Source organism: Nipponia nippon, unplaced genomic scaffold, assembly GCF_047370975.1.
Source record: "Nipponia nippon isolate SJK-2023a ecotype South Korea unplaced genomic scaffold, ASM4737097v1 scaffold_28, whole genome shotgun sequence".
NCBI classification, from domain to species: Eukaryota; Metazoa; Chordata; class Aves; order Pelecaniformes; family Threskiornithidae; genus Nipponia; species Nipponia nippon.
Window position 1 is genome coordinate 5,856,485 of NW_028262345.1, and position 26,000 is coordinate 5,882,484.

Consider the following 26,000-nt stretch of genomic DNA (forward strand, 5'->3'; position numbering starts at 1 on the left):
GAATTTTAGTGATAGCTGTTTATAAACTTGGATTTAGCAAACTGGTAGAAGTTTACTCAAAACTCCTACAGGTTGTGAAGTTTTGCAGAGTGTTTTAATAATTACATAGCTGTCATGAAAATAGCAGTATAGGACGTTCAGCATCCCAAGAAATATTTCTAGTGGGAGTACTGAAAAAAGGATTTGTGATAGAGCCTTTCATGAATGAAAGTGAGCTTTCAGGCCTAGTCCATGCCTATAATTATTCTTTGTCATGCAACTGGAGTTTAGAGTGACTTTCCCCTCAATTTCTCAACAGATTTTGGATTTGGAAATTTCTATAAGAGTGGTGAGCCTCTGACGACATGGTGTGGAAGCCCACCATATGCAGCCCCAGAAGTCTTTGAAGGACAGCAATACGAGGGACCCCAGCTGGATATCTGGGTATAATTATTCTTTTTTTAACTGGATTCAAGTCAACTTTTAGGAAGCTGGAACTAAGGAATCATCTTTGATTTTTCTTAAGCTACAGACAAGCTGTTCGTCTTCAGCTTTATTTCTTGAGTGTCGTAAAAATGCCTCTTAACATCGAATGGAATTGAAGTTACCTATCCAGGTGGCTATTAAGTGTACACTGTAGGTGTATGCTAGCCCACTAGAGAAAAAACTGTAGCTCCTCCAAAAGCTCTCCTGACTGAATGCATGAACTTTGCTTTTTTCAGTGCATTTAGTATCTTCTATGTTAAGTGGGAACTGAACTTGCAAGGCTGTAAGTTCTTGATGAGGTTAAAGGGATTCTGAGCCACTGAAACACAAGAGAGGTGGTGACTGCTTTGCTCTTTGAGCTGGAAACAAGCACATTTGTGCCACAAACATTTCTACTGCAGGCAGCTGCATGTTTTTGAATCGGTGTGTCTCCATGCGTACTAGTCTAATGGAAGAGGATAGAGAGCACAACCCACGTTCTTATGCAATGGAAAAAGGACTAAAATGAATTGAAGTTCTGTGCACCCTTCACGTGTTGTCAGAGACTGCTTTTCATTCCTAATTTGGTTTTGTTTGGGGTTGGTTGGTTGTTTTTTAATTTTAGTATTCTGGTACTTACAATGACGGATTCATATCCTAAAGCAACCAGAGACAGTACAATTTGGCAGTCTCTGCTTTGGCATCAGGTTTGCAGTGATAATATTGCACATAGCATAACAACACGGGCACTGACATTTTGGTCAGAGCCTGTTACACAAACAGGGCAGTTCATGGCAAGTCACCTTTCAGCTGCTAATCTAATTTAAATTAATGTAATTGCATTAACAAATAAAACCTGTGATTTTTAGATACATATATTTGTGTGTATGCATGTATCTCTCTCTCTCTCTATACACACACACATATATATGTAGCTAGATAGATTTTTTAAAAAAAAAAAAGGCTACAGCCTTTCTGAACCTTTAGTAACTGGTAAATAACATACAGCAGACCTCAGCTATGCTTACTGTGTCAAGTAGCACGGGCACTGTTTGAATGTCAGAAGTGAATCTCTGAACTTTGGTAAATATTCTTTAAATATAAAAGATCCTAAATCGCTAACAGAATCTGCCTGCCCACAAAGAGAAGTGCACCTGTGTTTATATTTAAGATAAAATCATCATCATCATCACTTATCTTCTGAGATGAGTTAAGGATTCTGTATCTCTTTGCAGCATCCAGTCACAGAATAGATCTGCTGAAAGTGCTAGGCTTGCAGGAGGAATGCAACAATCCACAGTTCAGTTTTTGGCAAGTTACGGAAGGAAGGAAGGGACTTTTTAAAATGTATATTTGAGTTTAAAATCTCTGCGTACTTACAAAGTTTTAAGGTGAATGTTGAATGCCTGCTTTTTCCCCTTGAAAAATCCAGTGCTGTGGCTATCTATGCCAACTGATTGGCATGAGGGTCTGGTGTGGTTATTTCATCTAGTGTGGTGCTATATTTTTTTGGCATATACTGCAAAACTATTTCCACTTGCAGTGCCAATTAACTCGCATACTTTCAAAAACGAGTCTGGCAGTTGGAGGAGAGCTCTTGCCCAGATTGTCTCCTTTTGCTCATGTTAAATAATCCCTCATGCTCAGCACTGCACGCAGCAGTGCAGAATTAGTAGTTGGTGTTCCCTTGAAGCTGACTGTTCATGAAGTTACCAGTGTGCCTCTTACCCAGGCTTTTGCAAACTGGTAAACGTAAAAGGCTATAGTTTCCTACCTTGAGCGGCTGCTGTTTGAGGTTTGGTTTTGTTTGAACAACATTGAGATTAATAAAAAGTATCTCTAAATCTCACCTGAAGTTGGGGCTCACTTTTCAGGTATCATTCAGTCATCTGCGTGGAGCTTCCTGCTAGCAGCCAGAGTCTCTAACCCATTACACTTCAGCTTACCTGCTTATCAGCACAAGGTACTGCAAGCCTAGCCATTTTGGGTTAGCTGAGTGTTCTTAATGTTTAGGGATCTTCAGAAATCTAACTCCTTTTTGTATAAATTTCCTGTTTCTGCAGAACATGATTTTAATTTTTTCTGTGACAGGATTTGGCTAGCCAACCTCGGAGATTTTGCTTGTAGCTTGAAAAATGAAGTGAATGTTCTCTTTCTTGCAGAGCATGGGTGTAGTTCTTTATGTTTTGGTCTGTGGAGCATTACCTTTTGATGGACCAACACTCCCCATACTGAGGCAACGAGTTCTTGAAGGAAGGTTCAGGATACCTTATTTCATGTCAGAAGGTAAACAATCTGTCCTCTTATGCTCTTGTTGTGGTAAACCTTGAGTAAATTCTAGAATGATCTGTTGCAGTACAGCAAAGGGTGGTGCATCTGCACACTAGATTGTGGTATGGCAGACTATTCGTTTTGCAAAGAAACACAAATAAGCCTGGGTGAGCTGTATGCCTTTGCAGTTAGGCTGCTGCTAGGCAAACCAACCCATTTTTCCTTGCACAATGCATTGAGATTGCAGAGTGGCTGTGCCCATGGGCAGGGAGAGAGTCGAAGTGGAAGCTGAAGGATCTCTCATCCTACTGTGAGCAGAAATATGGGGATGCAGGGGGAGAGGCACATTTGTGTAGCAATTAGCTTTTGTCCTGCAAGGCTGTATACGTTTTAACATGGAAAGAAAATATGCTGAGAGCAATATCACTGTCAAACCTAAGCTGTGGATTGGGTGTTTCCTGGTTTTTGACAGTGTCTGCTAAACAAAAGCAAAAAAGCACACAACCAGTTCATATGCCAGGTTCTCACTGTCATGTATCTGGCACTCCCACACGCGACTGAGATCTCTTCCCTCGCTTAATTGCCCCATCTGTTGGGTTTCACTCTCCCTCATGCCTGTTCAGACAAGAACAAGTGGGGCCATTTTTGCACAGGGTTTGATGGTGTCCTTCAGCTTCCCTATATTAAAGGGTCTCTAAACCAGATTACTTCAGAACAACCTTCCTCAATCAAATCCCCTTTCGATATACCACTTTCTGTGCTTTTTTTAATAGGGAATTAAAAATATGTTTTTCAGCCCTGTTTTTAAGGGTTCTGTGGTATAAAACCTTCTGGTCTTCCCCTTTTTCTTTCTGGTGGCATGTTACTCTCCTGCACACTGCCTCTGAAAATAGCCACTACAGTGTAGCTATAGAGCACTCGGTTGCTTTTAGCAATGCTATTACGGCACCACGGCAACCCCTCAGCTTCCCGGGCACATTTTGCGGCCAGCGCTGAGCTATATCGTGTTTCTATGACTCTGCTGACATAGGCCCGCGAGCTAGATCCAGGTACCTTTGTGCGAGTTGCGATCATTGCTGTGACTGCAGGGTAGATCGGCTGTTTTCACGGCTGTTTGCTGCTCCCCTTGCTGATCACGTGGTGATGCAGGGAGTGGGGAAGGGTGTGCCTCTTAGCAAAACTGTGAAAACAAGAGAGAGAAACAGGAATAAATAGCCAGAAATATCTCTCTAAACTATTTGTCATAACTACCTGAACAGATTGACTCATAACAACTGTACTGTAGCCATATCACGGTCAGCTAGAAATGCATGGCAGATTGTTAAGCTCCTGTAAAGGAGCTTACATTGACTTCCTATCATATACCAACTGCACGTTCATCTCTCGTGCCCTCATCTTCCAAACACCAACTGAGATCTGAAGAAAAATGTGATGGTTTTAATGCTGTCCAGTATGTAGTAGTCAGAAAGCAGCAATGGTTTGGTGTGTTCAGAATTATTCTGACACCTAAAGCTACTGATTGTGCTTTGGCCCTGGAATTAAAACAGATAAACCTGCAGACCCACTGGCTACTATTCACAGCCACAGAGACGTTATTTTTACCTTTGTTTTTGTGACCACTAGGGTAGAAATAAAAAAAAACAATCCAGACACTAACCCTAGTTTTGCCAGCCCCTTGTTTTATGAGCCTGGACATGTTGTTTCAAACTGTGCTGGAGAAGGATGCTAATTGTTCCCCACCCCACTTCACAGAGATTGTTTGAAGCTTTATCAGTTAATGTTAGCACTGTACTTGGAACAGCACAAGCCCCTTCGAAGAGGTATTAAATATTGCTATTACCCTCATGTGGGAGCTGTGTAGAAGGAGTGGCACTGTTAGCCATACCATGCGTTTAAAGAAGTTGAGGTTTTGTCCTTAATGTGACTTTTAATCTTGTTTTGAGAGATTGTTTTAGCTTTCAGGAAATGTATTTAGCACAGAAGTTAGGTAGAAGTAAGGCAGTTTCCTGTTGTCATGCTCTGGATTGGTAGGTCTCAGGGTAATATATGCAAGTACCACTGAGCAGGTTGGTAATTTTTTTTTTTTCCCAACAGAGTGTGAACATCTGATTAGAAGAATGTTGGTCCTAGACCCATCCAAACGGTTAACTATTGCTCAGATTAAGGAGCACAAGTGGATGCTTATAGAAGTTCCTGCACAGAGACCTATTCTTTATCCTCCAGGAGAGGAGAACGAGCCTTCCATTGGAGAGTATAATGAGCAGGTCTTACGGCTAATGCATAGTCTTGGAATAGACCAACAGAAAACTATTGAGGTAAAATAGACTAAAACAATATTTGTCCCTGGGGGGAAGGTCTCCTGTTCTGTTTTTATGACTAGAGCTTATTACCCAAGTTGCTTGCAACGTTCTTTATTTCAACAATTAGCGGAGATAAGGTGTCTGTGTTATGCAAACGGCAGGCAAAACATTGTGCAGTAGGCCCACAGACAACTTCACCTGTGTGCCTTATGCTGGCCAGCTATTCCAGACCAAGGCATCCTTTGCCCATAGAGCAAAACACATCAATGAAAAGACAGCACTGTGAGAGAAAGGATACTCCTCTGTGTCAGGAACCCAAATTAGAACCCATGGAAGAGAGTAATGTGTTCTGATCATGTATCCCAGGACTAGGTACAGTTCTTTCAGTGTATTAAATATTTACTTTAATTTAAACAAGCACTCATTTAAAAAAATTTGATGTTGCAATCGCTTCAAGCTAGAAGACGCAAAGAAATATAATGTGCACTGTGTAAAAAATGGTAGCCCAGTAGGGCTGCCTGTTACAATGGTGATACTTGCTGCTGCTTCTAATCGGTCATTTCTGGAGATTTGTTTGTTAGCTAAGTTGAATCTTAAGCGCAGAAGTAAAATAAAAGAGCCATATCAGGTTCCACACTGTTAGATTACCTGGGTGGGGTTGGATAAATCAATAGTTGTCAAATGGAGAGAGAGGAGGGGAAATCAGAATTGAAAGGAAATTCATTTTGAACTTCTAAGAGGGTAGAAAATGAAATTCAAAAAGGAGCACAAAAGCAGTAAGCAGTTGAATGTCTCTGTCCAATCCCACATTATGCTTCTTACCAAACATAAATGCCAAGACTCCCTATGGAATTAACACTATCATTTCCTTTAGGACAGCTGATACTTTAAACCATTGTGGAGGTTGGCAGTTTGAGTACTTTCTGCTAGAAGAGGCTAGTTTCTCTGCTTTGCAGAGGCTCAGTTCCCCATTGCTTCTAGTGACTTGGAATGGCCAATATATTCAGGAGGTCCTGCAGCTCAGTCCCTTCTCCAGGTTCAAATCTTTGAGGGTTCAGAGTAACACCTGAGCATTAGCTACAAGTACCGTTGCAGCCCAGAACACAGCAAACTCCTGTGAGCTTCCCACTAAACTAAGGTTGATGCTTTTCTTTGCCTGGCACTCTGGTTTGAAACTTTCTCAATTCAGAACGTTTACCTACCCCACTGCCTCTTAAATATTCTCCTCCCTGCCAGATAGCAATTCTTTATTCTTCCTTGTCTCATAGAACATAAAAGATAATGTATATTTGGCTGTACCCACACTTTTGTGCTTCTCTTTTTCAGTCTCTGCAGAACAAGAGTTATAACCACTTTGCTGCTATCTATTACTTGTTAGTGGAAAGACTCAAATCACATCGGAGTAGCTTCCCTGTGGAACAGAGACTTGATGCTCGTCAGCGTCGGCCAAGCACCATCGCTGAGCAGACAGTAGCCAAGGTAAGGGCTCATTCCTAGCAGAGGTGGGCTTAAAGCTGTGCAAGACATTCTTCCCTTTGAAAATGGTGTTCCTACATAGATTCACTTGGAATCCATTGCTGTTTTCTGATTTCTGTAGTATGTAGGCTTGCACCATCATTTTGGAAAGACTTTTTTGGATTTGTCTCCTGCCTCCTCCTCAGAACTGTATGATGACAAATCAATTGTCTGGCATGCCTCCTACAACTGCTCCTGCTACCTCCTCCCCACCCCCCCAAAAAAAAGAGGAGTTTGGAGGGGACTGGATAAGTTTTAAATGAGAAAGGGAAGTTCACTGCATTCTGAAGCTCAAAATGCAAACAATGGTTCCGGCTTTGATGGCTATCTGCGTAGTTTAACCTTAAATCCCAGGTTCTTTCCCAGTTAAAGGGAAAATACTGTGCTTCTAATTGGAACACTTCCATTTTTGAAAATGTCAAACCTTTTGCTGGGAAGTTATGGGTTAAAATATTAGAGAAATACCATTTCTGGAAACTGTGCAACACTTGGAGGATCTTTAATGGGACTCACAAACGAGCTGTTGAATTTATGGAGAGCTGTGCTAGCATGGGGGCTAAAAGCATACAGGCTCTACTTAGTGTTACAGTCACTCTAAAGGGACCTGTTGAAAATAAAATTACTTTCCCCCCTGCTGTTCTCTAGATACGCTTTCTTTCTCCCATGAAATGAAGCATGGCAGAGAATAAAGAGGTACCCAAAAGAAAATATTAGGATCAACCTATGAAGTTAAGTTATCACAATGAATTGGCATCTTAAGTACCCGATAAACGTATCATTGTCATGAGACTCTTAATGGCTCAAGACTCAGAGATTTGTTCTTAAATAATGTCATTTCTTTTAAGATTTGCACCACTTTTTCCTCCTGTGACCCAGCAAGAGTCCAATTTCATAGGAGGCTTTGTAGCACGGCTGCAAAACCTCTGTGTGCATAGAGCCAATGTGATGACTGACTAATTGATTTAAGTCTTAAGGATGTCACATGTATTTTATCAAGAGCAATTTTGGGTGGTGCTCCTTACATCTGGTGCCAGCCCTTCCACTGCAGAAGGCTGTCCATTTAGTATCCTCTCTAATTATACTGACTGATTCAGCACAGGGTCTAAGGCTATTCAGTCTGCTTCTTCCCTGGTCATTTTCTTCAGAAAGAAAGGTCATGTACAGTTTATCATATCTTATTCCAATAATTCTCAGATTTTTTTTTTAACATGTTCTTTTGTTTTATTAAGATACACAGACATTGTACAGCTTTTGATTTCTATTAATGCATAACTGGAAACATGAAAGACTTGGCCTAAGATGACTCAGATTTACCGTGGTCTCAAGTAAATATTCTTTCAAGTTCACAGCCTTCTAGGTACCGTATTGCTGCTGTATAGAACAAGCGCCCAGACTCCACTTCCAGGAGAAATTACAACAATGCTGCTCCTGTTTTGCTTGAGGCAGCAAGACACTATTTGGTTTTGGATTCTGTTGAAATGAATGCCAAATCGCTTCAGCTATGAAAACAATATGGCTGACAAAGATTAAAACCAGCTATTTTCTTAAATAGTAGTTCTAATGATAAAAAGACACAATATTCAAAAGCAGATTATTAATTATAAGATGTATTAAAAGCAGGTGGAGACAGGTGAACAAGGAGGAAGAAAAAAACTCCTCGAAGGTAGTTCCTTATTGTACTAAATTCCTGTACTTTATAGCCATATTACCACTTTTTCCTCAGGACTGCACGCAATCTTGCAGTTAACCTGAGTAACAAGATAATTTGTTTTCACACGTGGTGGCACCACAGGCTCCTGTATAAGGCTGCTTGTTTCCTTTTGGGCAGGCAAGTTGTGTGGATATTGCACTTCAGGAAATTAAGGTTAAGACACAGTGAAAAACACTGTTTTCCTAATTGTGCCATGCTTGCGTTCCCTGAGGCACACCCCTCCCTTCAACAGTGCTCCCTCTGTTAAAGTATCTTATTTCAGATCCAGCCTGCTCTATTCTTTCTCATGCTTTTTCCTACAGGAATCAGTGCATGTTAGAAAAGTCATTGAAACTAGCTCTGTGCCTCATGGTAATATTAAGGGGGTTTGTACTGAATATAAAAAGGAATTCTAGCATGTCAGAAGTTGGAGAGCACCAAAGGGTCCCAAACACTGTCTTTACTGCTAGTAAGCGCTCAGCTTCAGTAAGTAGCTAGCTTAATGACATTTGGTGTGTGTTTGAGGGGGGTGGTGTGCTTTTTCGAAAGTCTAAAGACTAAGAATGTAATTCATCAAAAATGGGGAAATAAGTTTCATACTTCTCCTGCTTTGGAGATGGGCTAGGTATTGTTTATTTTTAATTTCTGACTTTATATGTTGTTTTCTACCTAAAATTGTTCCAGCTTTGGAGTTCTTAAAATCTTTTTTAGGCACAAGCCGTGGTACCCTCGGTTAACTTGCATTCACAGAATGCAAGGTTGTTGCAGTCTCCAGGTCTTCCCTCAGCTTCAGGAGCAGAAGCCTTTTCATTCCCTCCATCCAACTGCCAGGGAGAGACAGCATTTATGGAGGAAGAAAGAGTTGAGACACCAAAGGTACAGCTTAAAATCACCCTACTGTTTTGTCAAAAATCATTAAGGCTAAAAAAGATAGTTGCCTTTTAAATTACTGCCTAGTAAAAGCACAGCTAGTGGTAGTAGCTGTAGCTCTTCCATAATTAATTGAAGATCAGTTCCTTCTGACAGGGTAGAGTTCATCATCCTAGCACAAAGCTCTGTGGAGTCAGGGCCAGAGCACTTGCTAATCCAAACTAATGTCACTTCATTGACCTTAGTGGTCATTCCTGGGTAACCTCTCAGGATAGACAGCAAGTCAAAGACCTTTAGTATCCAAGCACTTGATTGGTAGATTTCTTGTACTAGCTGGACAAAACATTGTGCCCATTTCCCTAAATTTAAGTATTCTCTGAGTACCAGGTATTCTATCAGTATTCTAGGTATTCCAGATTCTTTTTCTACTTCTCTCTTGTATAGAACTTTGAACAGCTGTGTCTTTTTTTTATCACTAATCTGCCTCTCCTGTTCTTTGCTTACACTCCAATCTTACCACACTGTCATTTGTAAAAGAAAAATCAACCTACAAAAGTGGAGTTGTTTTCTTCTTCTTCTCAAATACATTTTTAAAAGCCCTGAAGACTCCTCATATATAGCTTCTAATACAAAGGGTTCACTGCTGAATATCTAGAATAACCAACTCAGCTACTCATCCAAAAGTTCAGAGAAATGAGACCAGGAAGGTATAATGAAAGCTTAACCATAAGCTTCCATTGCCAGCTAAAGCGATTAAAATACCATGCACTTGAAATTCCATATCTCTGCCAATGTCATAATAAGCCAGCCAAAAGAGTTACATTCTTGTTAATTTTTTATTGAATGGGTAATAGCCAGCAGGACCTTCTGACTGTCAAAAACTTAGTAGAACTGCAGCATCTCAAATAGGTTGTAGCTGTTCTCAGCTAGGCCATTTCTGTAACTAGGAATGCCTGTAAAATCTTCACTGGAGACCATGTTAAATTGCAGCTCCATCTAATGGGTTTTGCTTCCTGTAATCAGGCTGGAAGACTGTGTAGGCTTTCCACACCTCCACGGTTAACAGACTTAACTGAACTCAACTAATAGGATGTGACGGCTCCACAGCCTTACAAATGTATGGTTACAGCTTAACTCTCTGAAGGGAGCTACAGTCTGATCCATTTTGCCATGCAAGTTTGAGGTCTGTGACAATACTCTGCAGGGTAGCACAGAATAAGGGAAATAGACGGGAGTTAGCAGTTAGAGCTTTTGTGAGGAAGGGGAAACAGCTTAAAAGAATTACACTTATGAAGTATATTATTATTCTCATGAAACTTTTGTTGTTCTCTCTCATATCACATAACATTATAACTTTAATTGCAGCATATTGTATTTTACCTGGTGCCAGCTAGGGGTTTGATTTTATGCTTGCCATTTTGAAGCTTTTATTACTCACTTACTGGTTAGTTACCAACACTAAGAGTGTGGCCCTGGTTCTCATCACTGTTTTAAGTAACTCCTTGTGTGGTCTCTTACAGCTGGAAAGCAAACAGCAGTTCAAAGGCATTTGGAAATTAACATTTCAAACTTTGGTTTGCATCCCCCTTTGCTTTTATAGATGCAATTTGGCCACAATAGATCAACAAATGGTGACTACAGCGAGGTGTCAAATCACAGTTGACTTGGGAATATTCGGTGTCTTAAATATTATAGAACATGTCTGCTAAAGACTTCCAAGCTCTGATCCATGTGCCATGGTAAACTGCAGAGAGTGAACTGCCTACGTAGTACTGGTTCTCTTTTTCCTTTCCAGCAGCTCACTAAATAGTCTTTCCAGCGCTTTTGCTGCCTGATCAGTAGAAGGGATTTGAATGGGAAAGTCACAAACGGAAAGAAGGTGTGCAAGAAATTAAGCTTAAAGATATAATCCATTAAACTAAAATAGAGGCAGCAGATCCAGAATTTTCCTGCACAAGCATCATCATTTTACTGATGCTCAAAATAGTTATAGCTATTTCTCGATACTGCTTTAAATATTTTCCTAGAGTACTACTATATAGTCTGCTTGCAAGACCATTTGTTAATAGCTTCTTTTCCAAACACAGTAGTGTTCAAAATACCGAAGTGCTTTGAAGAAAATTAAGGAATCATTCATTGACAGTTTTACATAAAATCACCTGTAGCAGTGCCAGGCTTTATGCTAAATGAATGTGTTGTTTCATCCATATTTTACCCAGCCTGATCCTACCAAAATGGTAGGAGTGATTTGTGCCATGGACACTAATTAGAGCTCCTATGGTATTACAGAACAGAATACCCACCCCAAAACAGCATGACATGCAGGCAATGGTCCTCAAAACCCAAGTAGTTGCATATGGCAAAGAATTAGTTAAGGTACAGAAGAATTCAGGACAAACTGATTTGGAGAATAAAAACAGAACTAAAATCCTAGAGTATTTTAGGTTGGAAAGGCACCTCTAAAGGCCCTCTAGTTCAGCCTCCTGCTAAAAGCAGGTCTAACTTCAAAGCTAGATGAGGTTGCTCAGAGCTTTATCAAGCTGAGTGAATCCAAGAAGGGGGATTCCACAGCCTCTCCAGGCAACCTTTGTTTGCAGAGGAGCACCATGAATCAAATGGACTTTAGCTGGAAAGGATGCATTTACTGTATTATTCTTGAACACATCTCTACAGCTCTGCAAGAGTGCTGCAGAATTAAATACAAGACTATTTTTTTCATAGTGCTTATCTAAGCATGATAAATCTGAGCATGGTAGGTATAGTAAGGGGAAAGAATAATATTGTACATTCCATAAATATTTTGTATTTGTGACTAAGCTGCAAAAGGTTTTTAATAACTCTTAAAAAAAAAAAAAGGCAGCCCCAGGTTTTTAATTCTAAAAAAAAAAAAAAAGGAAAAAAAAAGGCAAAAAAAAAAAAAAAAAAAGGCAGCCCTAGAGAACATAGTACTGTGGAAATAAGAGTATTTAGATTTAGGGAGTTGAGTACTAAGGGAATGTCAGTGGTGATCCCACCTGGAAGGACTAGTCTGTCACATACAATTCTTAACAAGTCTTATTTACCTCAGTAGATTACAGGGAGGTTCACACATTTTAAATATCCAGGCTGCCGTCAGTCTACATGATAGGCAGAGATTTCTTGCACTTTGGAGTGGTGCTCTGTGCACATAATTGAAAGCTGTCCATCATCTCCTTGTGCCATTTAGGTAAATGGCTGCCTGCTAGATCCTGTACCTCCCATGGTGATTAGGAAAGGATGCCAGTCACTGCCTACCAGCATGATGGAAACTTCTATTGACGAAGGAATAGAGACAGAAGGAGAGTCAGAAGATGACCCTGCACAGGCATTTGCAGCCCTCCAAGCAGCTCGCTGTGGCAAGCGACGTCACACGCTGGCAGAAGTTACCAATCAGCTGGTGATGATGCCAGGCACAGGTACGGAAGTTAGCACGGACATCTCAAAGCTCATTTCCTGCTCTCAGCACTCAATCTAATAAGGCCAGGATGAAAAACACTAAGTTTTAAGAGCGACAAGTACAAGACAGAATTTCTTGGGTTTGTTACTTAGCATTTGCTATAAAGGCCAAAGGGAAAAAAAAACCACAACAAAACACCCCAAAACCTGCTGTACAGACAGTATAAAACCAAAGCAACAAATATATAGCTGGCTACAGTCAGGTACAACCCCAACAGCAACTGGTAAAGTCTGGCAAGCTGGCTTGTTCTTTTTCACATAACTACATGTCCCCAAATCGTTCATCCCCTAAAGATGTGCTGGCAGAGGAGAATAGTAGGGAAACAGAAACCTTTGGATTCTCAGATATTCCAAAACCAGCAAGAGGACCAAGCCTTTCAGCTCAGGCTACAGTCTTGCCAGGATTATCTATGGGGGTGAAAAAAAACAAACAAACAAACAAAAAAACCCAAAAAAAACCCACCCAAAAAACCACAAAAACATTGAGTGTTCTCCAAACAAGCCAGTGAACATCATCTGTATAGCATCTTATTGATGCAATAATGTAAAAGCCAATACCAAATCCCCATTCTGGTACTGCAAGTGTTAAATTACAATTACTTTATGAAACTTGATTTTTTGTTTCGTTTCCTCTGAGACAGTTACTGGTGGCAGGAATAGCTTGAGCCTGTGGCACTTCCTTTGCTTTGCTAAATTACTGCTGCACTTTCCTTTTATTCTGGCTTTTGGGTTTTGTCACAGGGAAAGTCTACTCATTGGATGAAAACTCATCTCTGGGCAGTATTGATTCAGAGTATGACATGGGATCCATTCAGAGAGATATTAAATTCCTGGAAGACACCCCTTCCTTGAAAGAAATGGTGCTAACTAACCAACAGGCACCCAGAATGACAACACCTTTCATAGGTCTGAGACCTGCCAATCCAGCCATGCAAGCGCTCACCTCCCAAAAGCGTGAGACCCACAACCGCTCTCCTGTCAGTTTCCGAGAGGGGCGCAGAGCTTCTGACACATCTCTGACACAAGGTAATTATAACCATTGTCGTGACATAACACCTGGACATGGTAGCAAATGTACTCCATACACAGAAGCGCCAAGCCACCTTGTGACTTTGTTGTTACTCAGCTTATCTCACATTTGCTGTGCTAACCTGATACGAATGAAGTGATTTTCTGACAACAGTTTTGCTCAACTCTTCTCCAGGAATTGTAGCATTTAGACAGCACCTCCAGAATCTGGCACGAACCAAAGGAATCCTGGAACTGAACAAAGTCCAGTTGCTGTACGAACAGATGGGATCAGAAGAAGAACCTTCTCTGGCATCAACTGCCACCCAGTTGCAGGACCTCATTAACAGTCCTCCGCAGGTACTTAAACCAGAAATGAAACTCTACCTTTCAGGTGTTAATGCTTTGGGACAGATAAGGAGAGGATAAGGTGTTCTGGAGATCTGAGAAGAGCTCATTTACAGATAAAGTTCCCTCTTCTCCTTTCTGTCTTCTGCAGAATAGAGAATGGGCATTTGCAGGCTAGCCTTTACAATCCTCATGGTGTCAGTGAGACGGTCTTGTTAGCTTTCCAAATCCAACGTTTTATTATTGCTTTGAATCTGAAGGATGTTTTAGATTTAACAAAGCCGAGTAACATCTTTCTCTGTTGGAGCTGGTCTGGTATAATTGTAAGAAGGGCAAAAGCTAGTGATAATGGTTAGCCTGATTTGCATAGTGAAATGTTAAATCGCTTCTACCAGCTCCCTAGTTACTTGTTTCAAATGGAACAGGTCACAGCAAATGGGAATAAGTTTCTCTTAAACCCCAGGAATAAAATGGGTAAGAAGTACACAGGCACTGTAAGCACCTAATGTTCCAGATGAAGTCTGCTATTCCTAAAGCTCCAGCTGTTACTTTCTGACTGTTGGTAAACTTCGGTTCTGACAGCCGCAAAGTTGTAATGTTTTCACAAGAGTCTCTCACTTGATGTAAACAGGCTGCAGTGCTCATGGTATTCTCATGACAACAACTCACTCCCCTCCCATGTCAGCACTCTCTAGCTTGCTAGAGATGCCCACTCTGTGCATATCCTCTCCACCACTACTGAAAGCTTTTTGCCTTCTGTTTTGAAGCTGTGAAACGATAGCTGCACGAAAGCACATTCAGAGTTTGGATGGTTTTCTAATGCTGTGCATTTACTATTTCAGAGGGCAAGCCAGAAAATACATTCTATAGAATATCATTTTAGTTACAGATGTAAGCCCTTGCCCTTTTGCAGCACAGATAGTTCAAAGCTTTGTGATTTAGGCTCCTCGCCATGCAGTGAAAGTGGTGAGTGACACCAGAGACCAGTCCATATGGCAACTATGAAACCTCTGTCAGGGGAAATCCTTAAAGAAAGGGTTGAGGCAGAAAAGCCTTTTCTGGGGATGAAACTTGTTCCTCTTCTCTCTGCAGGAGGAAGCATCTCAGCAGCAGCAGGAAGCTGCATCTGCTTTCCCTAATGGTGCACATCCCCCATTATTATCCAGACGGCAGAGTTTAGAAACACAGTACTTACAACACAGGCTCCAGGTACCATACCTCCCCTCCACTGAATTAAACCGCTGCTGTTATGACACAGCAGAGTAGCCTTTTAGATCTTATTACTCAGGAAAATCAGTCAAAGGCTAAATTAGCGGAGAACAGCTGAATTTGAAATTATACTGTATTTTTCTTTTGTCAGACACTGACCCTAATTATGCAGAAAGTATACTATATTACTGCTGTTTTCCTGCTCAGTCTGTTACTGTATAGTGTTATTAAAGCAATTTGAAGTAACTGCTAGTGAATACCTATTATCTGTGTTGCACCCCATAAAGGTTATGCATCAGCATCTGAGGAGCCACTTCTGACCCCCTGGGGCTCACTGTTTCTCCCCCCCCCGCCTTTTTTTTTTTTTTTTAAAAAAACAACATTTTTCATATAGCTTTAATTTATAAAAGCACTTTTTTCCAACTTGCAGCTTGTCTTTCACTTGGGAAGAAATCTTTCTATGGATTTTTATGGTACAGCCTATCATGCAAAGATATTCTTTATCTAAGGGTTAGAATCCAATAAGCGGTAGTGCCTGTGGTTTTAGATAGCAGCTCTACTGACAGCTTCTGAAAATGGAGCTGGGCAGTTTCACTGTCATAAGAGTAGAAAATCTTCTTTCACTTGCTTTCTGGACTAATGCATTAAATGAAATGCAATTTAAAAACAGCACTGCTTTTCTTGCAGAAACCTACTCTACTATCAAAAGCTCAGAATACTTGCCAGCTATACTGCAAAGAATTGCCCCGGAGTCTGGAACAGCAGTTACAGGAACACAGGTAAGAAGCTTCTAAACTACACACTAGTTAATTCTTACTCTCAAGAGTAATAAGAGAACTGGAACAATCTTTGTCCCTTTAGAAATCCTTTGAAGGAAGTAAACTTCACTTTAAAATATGTAAGGACACAGTCCTTCTTTTAAAAGAGGGACAGCAGTCCTACCACATGTTTACAAATTTCCGTGCTATGAGCTCTTTATCAGCTAACACTACTAGGGTGCAGGTAAACTGCAAATACCTGCATGCTTCACTTAGTGCTAATGGCTGTATAGAAGCATAGGAGGAAGCTATCCTACTGCTTACATTGTTGTACTTAATTTCACCCTCATCCTCCCAACCACCCACTGTTTATAACCTACATATTGCAGTATTTATCATAAATCAGAACATGGAGCATGTATTTCTGCTTGCTGGGAAGCCCTGCAAGTCATTTAGGTATTCCCTGTCTCATTCCCATGACCCAATGATTTTACAGTAAAGCACATCAGCTTGTCACATAAGATCAGTTTAGAAGTGACACTCCTCTGAAAAAGTTACAGTAAAGGGTGAATAGATTTGAAGTGTCCTCTTATAACTGTACGTATTATAGCAGACAAGATTTTAATTGCCAAGTTAAAGGGCTGTAAGCTCTTTATGAGCTCATCATCTGGTAATCGTCAAGCAAGTAAGCAAGATAGATACTAGAGATAGTTGCTATCCCCGAGTTTTGCAAAAGAATCACAGAAAGAGAGAGGAAAATAACAACCTAGCTACGTGCTGTCTAGAGCAAAAAGACTGAGGAACAGAGGTGTAAAAATACTACTTGATTTCAAGAAAGCGTGTGATCTGTAATTACTTCTTAGCTTATGGCCACTCCTGACAACTGTAGAGTTGATTAATCCTAATCAAGAACTTAACTAATAGTACTGAGAGCAGCTTGGTGTACCTCTTCAAGAATAGGAAGCATAGAGAAATAAGCTGGGAAGGAATGGATTCATTTTCTTAATGCTGTCAGCTTGCATCAATAGTCAGTTTCCTATTCCTGCGTGCTTTGGGAATTGGCTGGCCCAGACCTCCGCTTTGTCACATCACAGGAATTTGTCAAAGGTAGCTATAACCTTGCATTGTGTTGTAAATCCTTACTGTTTGTAAAGAGTCAAAACCATGGAGTTTCATAAAAGTTCATAGGGAGCAGTGCAGTCCAGGGAAAAATAATATGGGGGGAAGGAGACTGTTCATTTCCATTAGTAGCCAGCGATACTCAAGTCTTCAGCTCCCAAGTTCCACAGAGCAGTGAATAGCAGGCTTAAAATACAAATACAATCCATCTTATTCTTAACAAACAAAATTAAGCAATGCACGGGGTTAACTTAATTACACAGGAAAAAATCACTAGGCGATTAAAAAGGGTATCAAAAGGAGGTCTACAAACTCAGCCTCTGCACATTTGCCGAAAGGTGAAGAATCTAGTCTGCTATAAAATTTAATAAACAAGATTGCCAAGGTATTTTCCAATTCTGTACTTCACTCTCTGCTGGAACTGTTTGAGTGACTAGCGTGCAGGACTCATGCTAGTGCCTTAACACTTAAAAAGGTGAAAATAATTGCTGTTTATGTCCTTGATTCAGGCTGCATCAGAAGAGACTCTTTCTCCAGAAGCAGTCCCAGCTGCAGGCCTATTTTAACCAGATGCAAATAGCTGAGAGCTCATACCCAAGGTCAAGTCAACTGCCTCTTTCATGCCAGGAGGAGCAACAACAACAGCAGCCGCAATCAACCCAGTTCAGCTTGCAGCAGCCTCTGAGCCCTGTGATGGAGCCTTCCTCGGAACAAATGCAATACGACCCCTTCCTCGGTCAATACCAGAAGGTACAGCTGGATCCACTGCCACCCTCCCAGATCACCAGCTCATCACGGTTGTCATCACCAGTTCAGGTGCAACAGCCACCACAGTCCGTACAATATTCATATCAGACTTGTGAATTGCCTGTTGTCACCTCTTCTGACCCAGACTACCCAGACCAGTGCCAGTATTCCATGGACCCAGCACAACAGAGCAGTGTAGCATTGCCAGACAGCCAGAGCAGCTCAGCATCTCACGAGTCCCAGTCAAACTATGACGCGTTAACCCTCTCGGAGCTGCCTGGACTCTTTGATTGTGAAATGATGGAGACTGTAGATCCCCAGCACAGTGGCTATGTCCTGGTGAATTAATACCATGGGGTGACTAACATGAGAGTGGAAGACAGGACAAATGGAGAAGCATGTGAATTTTTGTTTTTTGTTCCTACCCCAAAGTTCACGGTAGTTTTTTCAACCCTTGAATTAACAGGGGAACTAAAAATCCACCTGACTGGAAAAAAAATCAGGAGGTGGCGAGAAGCGTTTGGCCACCAGCTCCTCTTGCTGGTGGCAGGGGCTAGAGAACAGGTAGTGCAGTTTCATCCCATAAAGGAGGAGGCAAAAAAAGTGAGTTTTAGAGGAAGGAAATAGCCCCTTCTAAAAAAAAATGGGGAGTTTGTCAGCATTCCTCTAATATTCACTTGGAGAAATGAGAGTGAGTGCACGTTGTATTGTACTTCTTGGCAATAAAAGCAATAGTTTTCATTGAAATTCAGGGTAGATTTGGGTCTGCGCTGATGGCAACTGTAATACTCTTGAAACAGTAGCGTGAGGTGGAATTAAAGGAAAGTTGCACTTTGGCATCCAATTGCTGGCTAAGCTACTGATCTGGAACTAGTCCATGGTAAGTCTCAAAGATCATCAGGCATCTCAGGCAGCCTCCACTTCTTCCTGCTAGCAAGTAAACAGTATTTCCCAAGCCTGCCAAGGAACTCTTAATTGTCCACTAAGGGAAGCTTCTGGATCTCTGCTAAATGACATCTTCACTTTGTCAAAAGATACCTGGAACTGACACAGGGCATCACAGTGGTTTGTAGAGACCTCTGGGTGGGGAATCAGAATACTAAAGGATAAAGGATTAGCTAAGAGAGAGAGAGAGAAGGTAAGAAGTACCATGAGAAAAATAAAGAGCTGCAGCCAATGGCATTCAAAAAAAAAAAAAATCCACCTGGGTGGCTTTTGAAATCAACCCTTTTTGCAGGCAGGCCTTTGTGGAGGGCTCTGTCTTGGAGAAGTTCCGATCAGTGGAAAGGATCCATCTGTCCTTCTGTTGCATTTTAAAAACAAGCAAACAAACTGTGTTTTGAATTTGCAGTATGTGTTGCTGGTGGTTTATTGAGCTTTGTATATTTGGACAATTATTTAGGGTTTTAGAACTTAAGGATAAAAACAATGAGCTTAAAAAAACCCCTGTGAAGTGATAGTGCTGTGCCTTTTTCAGTTCTTTATCAGCCTATATGCTTTTTTCTGAAGAAAGTAGACAATACCCCATTTATATCCTTGCTATAGCCAAAGTCCCTTCAGAGCACATGTTCCACCATGTGGAACGTAATGTTTAACTTTCGTAGTGTTTTGATTGTTCATGTATATATAACATTGAAAGTATTACAGCAATATTTAGCATCACGAACTGTTGATGTATCAACCATTTCAAGAAATACTGAACTCAGCAAGCAGTTGTGTCTCTAGAACTTTCAGTCATGAAATGAGAGTCATAGGAGGATTGTTTAGGAATCTGCAGAAAGTTTAGATCCCTAGTTTGGGTTTTGTCTCTAGCCTTTAAGTATTGTGGGACATTACAGGACGGTAAGTCAAATGAGGCTTACAGCTGGACAGTTCAGCCCTTTTCTGAGCAAACATTAAGCACAATTGCAGATTCACTATAGCACAAAGAATGGCAGAGAAACTGTGCTGATCACGTGTAAAAAACACCGTTTGCTGGGAAGTTTGGTGAGCTAAGGTCTTTGATACTACAAATAATGAGGGTGTAGTCACCAAACTCAAAGTTTGGGCATTCAGGGCATGTGGTCACTTAAAAAAGGAATGGGTTGAACAGGTAGCAGAAGGAAGAAACAAACAAACAAACAAACAAAAAGTACTTCTGGTATGTTTGTTCTTCCATATTTGCTAAATCACGGATCCTACCAAACTAGAAAAAGTTCTCAAAGCTGCTCTCTTTTCCTTCACTAGACAGGTGGATAATCAGCCAGCATTTATAGCAATAAGACCGCATTTAAATGTGGAATAGTAGGATTTTAGTCACTGCATTGTAGGCTATGTGAAGGACAGAAGGCACCTTGCTTCCTGGATACTACAATTAGAGAGGCAACTCCTATTACTACGTAGCCTGCTCTGATACTGGTCCGGTTGTGCAGCTGGACTCAATCCATACATGCTCAGCTTCTACCTCTGATATCACAGTGATTCTCAAGGCATCAGCAAAGGAGAGTTTAAAGAACAGGGATCACATCCATACACTACTTACACGCGCAACATAAAGAGGGCTAGAAAGCTCTACTTTAAATAGCCGAGAGAGAAAAGGTTTTTATTGTGTGCTTTCCCTTCAAAAGGAAACTTGTCTGACACAGTAAATAGCTATGGAACACAGAAACCCCTGTGACACCTTAAGTGACCAACAAAGGGAGGGGAAGGGAAACAGCTTGACAAATACTGCAGCATAACAGACCAGGCATTTCACTACTGCAAAAAAAGAAAGAGAGGCAACAACGAGTCCTGTCCTTTCATTCCTTCTTCCCTACCCCACAGCATAATAAACACTTTCTGGATTTTTTAATATCTGACCAAGCACTCAAAGAACTATCCGGTGAAAACTGCTAACAGGACACACACCACCTACGGAGACAGGCCCCGTTCTGCTGCAGGAGCTAGGTTACTGCCGTAACTATAACCACTTCCCTCCCCATCCCACTCCAGGACACTGTACATTTCAGGACTCGGAGATAAAAATAATTCTGTTCCTGAGTTCCACCATTCATTTATCAGGATGTGCCAACTAGTCTAAGCTCATTTGAGCTTTGCAGTGCTGGTAAGGGGAAAGCTACAGTGTTTTTTAATGTAGTTTAGACTGACTCTTCCCCTCAGCCAAAAGCATATTTAACATTTCATGTAATTTCCTTTAAGCCAAATAGAATAAAAGGCTTCTAATGCCTTCTAATATGGCAGAGTATCCATTGGGCACCACTTCGTACTACTTTGAAGTGGCTTTTTTGTTCAAATCTGTTATGTCTAACGTTAGAGAACTGTGTACACTACTGTTAGAGTAATTATTAGCTTTATTATCTTGTATTACAGATTCTTTTGAAGAGACTTTGGTGTGATGTATATGGGGTAAAAATTTCATATGGAGAAAAGTGCAATATGTGTGTGTGGTATGTTCTTTAATGTATTTTTTTAAGGAGTTAGAGGGTTTAGTCTCTGCTTTGGGATAAATGCACTAGTTTTGTGAGCTCCAGTTTGGCAAGTTCATCTGTAGTATTTACATGCAACTGATATGCTGGACTCTGTACAGCAATTACAGTGTATTAATACAAAATAAAGAATAAGTGCATTTCATTTTTACATATCTAGTGAGCTAAAGCAGCCCCTGCCGCTCTTGTGTTCTTAGCAGCCTCTTTAAGTAGTATATTGAGGTTATTTTCTCTCTGAGGCACCAAGCTACAAATGGCAAAAAACAAAATGAATGTCTACTGCAAAGGCTGGATTTTCTAGACTGAAGTTTGCTTCCTATCATTTTGACATACTTGGGGTAGTTGATACCTCTGACTTTTGCAGGTGAATATGAATGGACAAAGCATTCTAATAGCTTCAACAAAAAGAGCTGCATTTCTTTACTGCCTGCTATGCCATAGAATGTCAAATACTTCGGAAGCGTGCCGCCAACACAGGCAGGGTCATCAGTCAGTGGTGTATCGCCAGGACTTTGAAAGAGGCAAGTTGTTCTTAAAACTGTTATCAGTTTTGACATTTTTCCACGTTAATCAGTATATACTATCCAACAGGTGATACAAAAGCAGTTTAATGCTGATCACATAATGCTAAACCCTAGGAACATTGTGTGAAGGGGATGGGGGTTGGGGTACTGCCAGAGGGAATCCATCAGAATTTCCCTAGTAACATAATCACAGTATGGCACCATGTCATCCCATGCTCCACCGAGAAGTACTGGTCTGGATTTGACCAGAAAAAGCACTTACAGAGGGAGCTGCTTGGGATCAGAGTTATTACTTCACAGAAAGAAATGAGAAAAACTGAAAGTGAACCATATCTCTTCTCTGGTAATTTAGGCAGAAAGTTTACATTCACAGAGAGAACCGGCAGCTCCAGAAGAGGCTCTATGGAAAAGCCCAATGTCATGCTCTTCACAGAGGGAGCATCAGAGACCGGAAGATAACTAACATAGGGAAAACATTACAGTTCTTCCATAGGACTGCAACAACAGTTACATGACACAAAAGGTCATGATGCGTGTGTATAATGTGGGGGGAAAAAAAAAATCTCGAGAGCTCTTTTCTCAACAATCACGAGCAACACTCTTGTGACCCTCAGGGTTTATTGAAGAAACCCTTCCAACAGGAAAAAAACTGTGATGCTCAGGGATGTCAAGCAAAAATTAGTGTAGTACCCAGCAGATTCACCTGTCCTCCCACACCGAAAGTGCTGTCCCTATTGCATTTGTGTAGTTAGTATGAGGCACTAGGACACAAAACACTTTGCAACAGAATTAGTAGTTTGGTTTGTAACAGTACTGACCAACTGACTGATCTTCCACATTCCCACGAGTCAGAAGTGCCAAGAAGCCTTTAAACTACACACCTGGAAAGGGTACCAGTAATGCTGTGCCTTAACTCTATACCAAGCTTGACACATTCAATGTATCTCTCACGGCTGCTTTCCCACATAGCCTGCTCCTCTGCTGACTCCTAAAACTCCTGATACAGTCTCGGGCAACGATCCAAGCAAGAAGGGTAAAGCGCCGTATCTGCCTGCATGCGCTGCTTAACCAGAGACGTCAGAGATCGCAGGATGACTCAGGCTGCACAGACAGGGACCGTTAGTCGCTCCTTCCCCAACAGCACCACAACCAGGCTACGTACAGGACAGGAAAAAAAAGAATGCAAACGCACTTTCCCATACAGACGTAGTCTTTCACTGCTAGCAGTCAAAGTAAAATCAGAGAAGGTCACAACTTAACGGGTTACCTCAACTAACCTTACAAGCTGTCTGGACGACACTCCCTTCCCCTCCCACCCCCAAAATGCAAAGGCTAAGCCCTCCCCCTCACTGGGATAAGTTCTGACTTACAGACTAGGTCAAAGCCTTTAAATCCCTTGCAGAGTTGCAGAGCACAGTGTTTCTCTGCTGGGCCTCAGGCCAGCAGAGCTTTCCTTTTCAGTATTATCTGGCTGACAGTGCTCATTTCAGTCCCTGGCAGATGGATCAGCAGCGAGGCTGTCACAGAAACACAATACACACGAGGCAGCAGCCGACTATCAGCACAGTTTATGCATGGGGTGGAAGCAGAATGCATACACATCTCTTCTGCTGATTAGGCTTTTACAATCCAAGTATAGCTTTAAAACTGTGTCTGAATTCAGTGCATAACATCTCTATGGGCATGAGCTTCAGCCTCTGTTCACCTTGCACCAGAGTCCTAAACACATTCAGGATGAGCCTTGAAAAGCTTCATCCCCAAGTCCTTTCGGTATAGAGCAAAGCAATGGAGGGGGAGATTAGTTGAAGGAGGTGTGGAGAGAGAGCACATGAAAGAACTGGTGCATTAAAAAGAGGGAAAGAGTGTCTAGGAGAGGGTTGCAGGAGTAGATAGCCCCAGATAGCAAATACTCTCAATGGCAGCTCAAAAAGACACAAACCCCCACCCACACATGCACTGCAAAATCCTGATCCTCTGCACGTACAGGGCAGAAAGGACTTCTGCAGACCAGAATGCAGATGTATGGCCAGAAAAGCTCCAACAGTGATACAGCCAACAGCTGGAAGCTTTAGTCTTGCAAGGCTTCAGCCAAATCTAGATACTGTTCCTCCTTGTACGGGCAGATTTGTGTACTTGGATAGGTAAACAGCACCAAACAGCAACAAGGCTGCATGCATTTACCTGGAGCTATACCGACTTAGGCACTGGAAGGATGCACGCATCCACCCAGCCACAAAACAGAGTTGGCCGGTTTCCTGATACAAGGTAAGAGCAGGTTTGTTGGCTGAAGATGAAGTCTCCCTGCCTCCCCAGCTCTGCTTGCTGAGATACTAACTCGGGATTATCTGAAACATCATAGACCAGCTGCAGAGCTCAACGTAGTCCTCAGATAAACAGCACTGCCCAGTCCTGGGCTGCCCAGAGGAATATTCTGTGTCACAGCCATGCTTCTTCCCAGCTTGTGTCAAGCCCTCCTCCACCAGCTACATGCAAAGCCTGCATGCAGCACCCATGCTGGTTTGCACTTTGCTCACGTGTCAGGGAATTGTGACACTTGGAGCCAAACATTATAGCACTGACAGGAGTCCTCTGCTTTACAGCAACAGCCAGTGCAGGACTGTTTGCATGCAAATACAAGCCAGTTTCCATCCTACAGCTCCTCCCAACAGGCAGACTTTCTCCCAGAGCAAAACACCAGGCCCAAAACCCCAGTTTATTTCACGCCTGCTGCTGAGCATACCTTCATCTAGCCCCTGTGAGGTGGCAAAAGCAATCAACAAGAGCAGAGCACGAAGAGCAGTACACAAGCCAGGCAAAGCACTGGCTCAGGCCACGAGAGAGACTTTGGAGGTTTTATCTCCTGATGTACTATCCCTTTTTCATTGGGACCACATGCTTTTTAGATTCAGTTCTTCTTTGCCCCTCCTCAGCTCAGCCTCCAGGATATGAGGGGACTATTCCCCCCTCCTGCTGCCCACTGTCTAGAGAAACGTGACATAAACATGAAGACTCGTGAATGGAGAATGAATGGGAACATCCAGGTGTGAAGGCACTGAAAGGACAAAGTGTGGGAGAAGGGCTTTAAGAATAGAAGGTGTAGGTGGCATCTAGATTAACAGGACATTCGGATCCCAGCACATGGCGAGTTAATCCTGACAGCTCTCAGAATAAGTGGGGGGTAGGGGAGTGAAGCAGAGCAAGAGACTGATCCCTGTTAGCTCCTAAAGGGATCAAAAGGTACATCCAAAACCAGCATCTTGCCATCAATCTAAGAAGAACCCAGGAGACGTAAGGAGGATGCCATAGGCATCACCCCTGTCTTCCACCTCCATCATTGCAAGGAATCCTGAGCAGATCACACGGATACACACATCTTGATGCTTGTGAGCATGTGGGCATGAGAGTGCAAGTGAGATCAAGTTTATTTTAAATTGAAATCACATTCTCCCCTCTTGTAAGACCTCACATTGTCACAATACTATTTTCCACATTAACTGAAGAAGAACACAAGGTGTAGGTGGAATGTGTATAGACTTAATTGCTGGACAACACAAAAGGGAAACACATATACTAGGCTTTATGCTACAGCTGTTCTAGGAGATTTAAGAAAAACCAACCAACCAACCAGTCTTATTCTAATGGCTGTTACTTCCAAATAAGAATGGAGCTGATGGGCAGAGGGCTGCATTACTTATAAAAAAATATATTGTGGATGAATTTTGCAGTTAATCACATCAGTTAGCAGCTGGATCTACTTAAATTGGAACTGCTTAAATAAAGAGTTGGCAGTCAAGTCTGGTCCACATCCTGGAAGGCACAGGGGGCTGCATTTTGGAAATTCTCTAGTAGATCTGAATAAAGCTCAACTAAGTTTACGTTCACACACAAAAAAGCAAGGACTCAGATAATTTACCCCAAGATGGACAGAGTGGGTAACCTCTTTAAAGGTTCTTAGAAGATGTTTCTGAAGGAGCTGATCCAAGAGGAGGACTTGCTCATTGGACTGCTAAAGCAGTTTCAAACGTGCAAACCCGTCTGACAACGAGGCATATTCTAGTAAATAGTTCTATGCAGACACATAAGTAAGTGTAAAATCTTCACTTTATATAAAGTGAATGGAGAGAAAGGGCATCCTCTTTGTGTCTTTAATGGCATGCCCTCCTAAAAGGGTCATGACATGGAGGAGAATATTCTCAGAAGCAAAGAGGTAAAACAAAAAGGCACCACAGCAACAGACTGATGATAATCAGACTTCACAA

The 26,000-nt window shown here is 41.7% G+C and overlaps 2 protein-coding genes across 4 annotated transcripts in view; one reads left to right on the forward strand and one right to left on the reverse strand.

Moving 5' to 3' along the window:
- Nucleotides 1-21,370, forward strand: part of SIK2 (salt inducible kinase 2) — a 58,910-nt gene extending 37,540 nt beyond the window's left edge. Inside the window, exons 5-15 of one of the 2 annotated variants that reach the window (XM_087763222.1) lie at nucleotides 299-423; nucleotides 2,607-2,730; nucleotides 4,810-5,030; nucleotides 6,342-6,494; nucleotides 8,932-9,096; nucleotides 12,296-12,524; nucleotides 13,306-13,590; nucleotides 13,769-13,932; nucleotides 15,013-15,129; nucleotides 15,817-15,908; nucleotides 17,516-21,370. In XM_087763222.1, coding sequence (XP_087619348.1) covers nucleotides 299-423; nucleotides 2,607-2,730; nucleotides 4,810-5,030; nucleotides 6,342-6,494; nucleotides 8,932-9,096; nucleotides 12,296-12,524; nucleotides 13,306-13,590; nucleotides 13,769-13,932; nucleotides 15,013-15,129; nucleotides 15,817-15,908; nucleotides 17,516-18,101 — 2,261 coding nt within the window. In that variant the 3' untranslated portion in view covers nucleotides 18,102-21,370. The remainder of the gene's footprint in view (nucleotides 1-298; nucleotides 424-2,606; nucleotides 2,731-4,809; nucleotides 5,031-6,341; nucleotides 6,495-8,931; nucleotides 9,097-12,295; nucleotides 12,525-13,305; nucleotides 13,591-13,768; nucleotides 13,933-15,012; nucleotides 15,130-15,816; nucleotides 15,909-17,515) is intronic. The other variant, XM_087763223.1, reaches the window with a different exon arrangement.
- The window catches only part of LOC104008772 (ALG9 alpha-1,2-mannosyltransferase), a 140,314-nt gene that overhangs the window by 42,654 nt on the left and 71,660 nt on the right, over nucleotides 1-26,000 (reverse strand). For both annotated transcript variants that reach the window (XR_015706008.1, XR_015706009.1), the window contains exon 16: nucleotides 3,769-3,895. The gene's annotated coding sequence lies outside the window, so the exon portion shown is untranslated. The remainder of the gene's footprint in view (nucleotides 1-3,768; nucleotides 3,896-26,000) is intronic.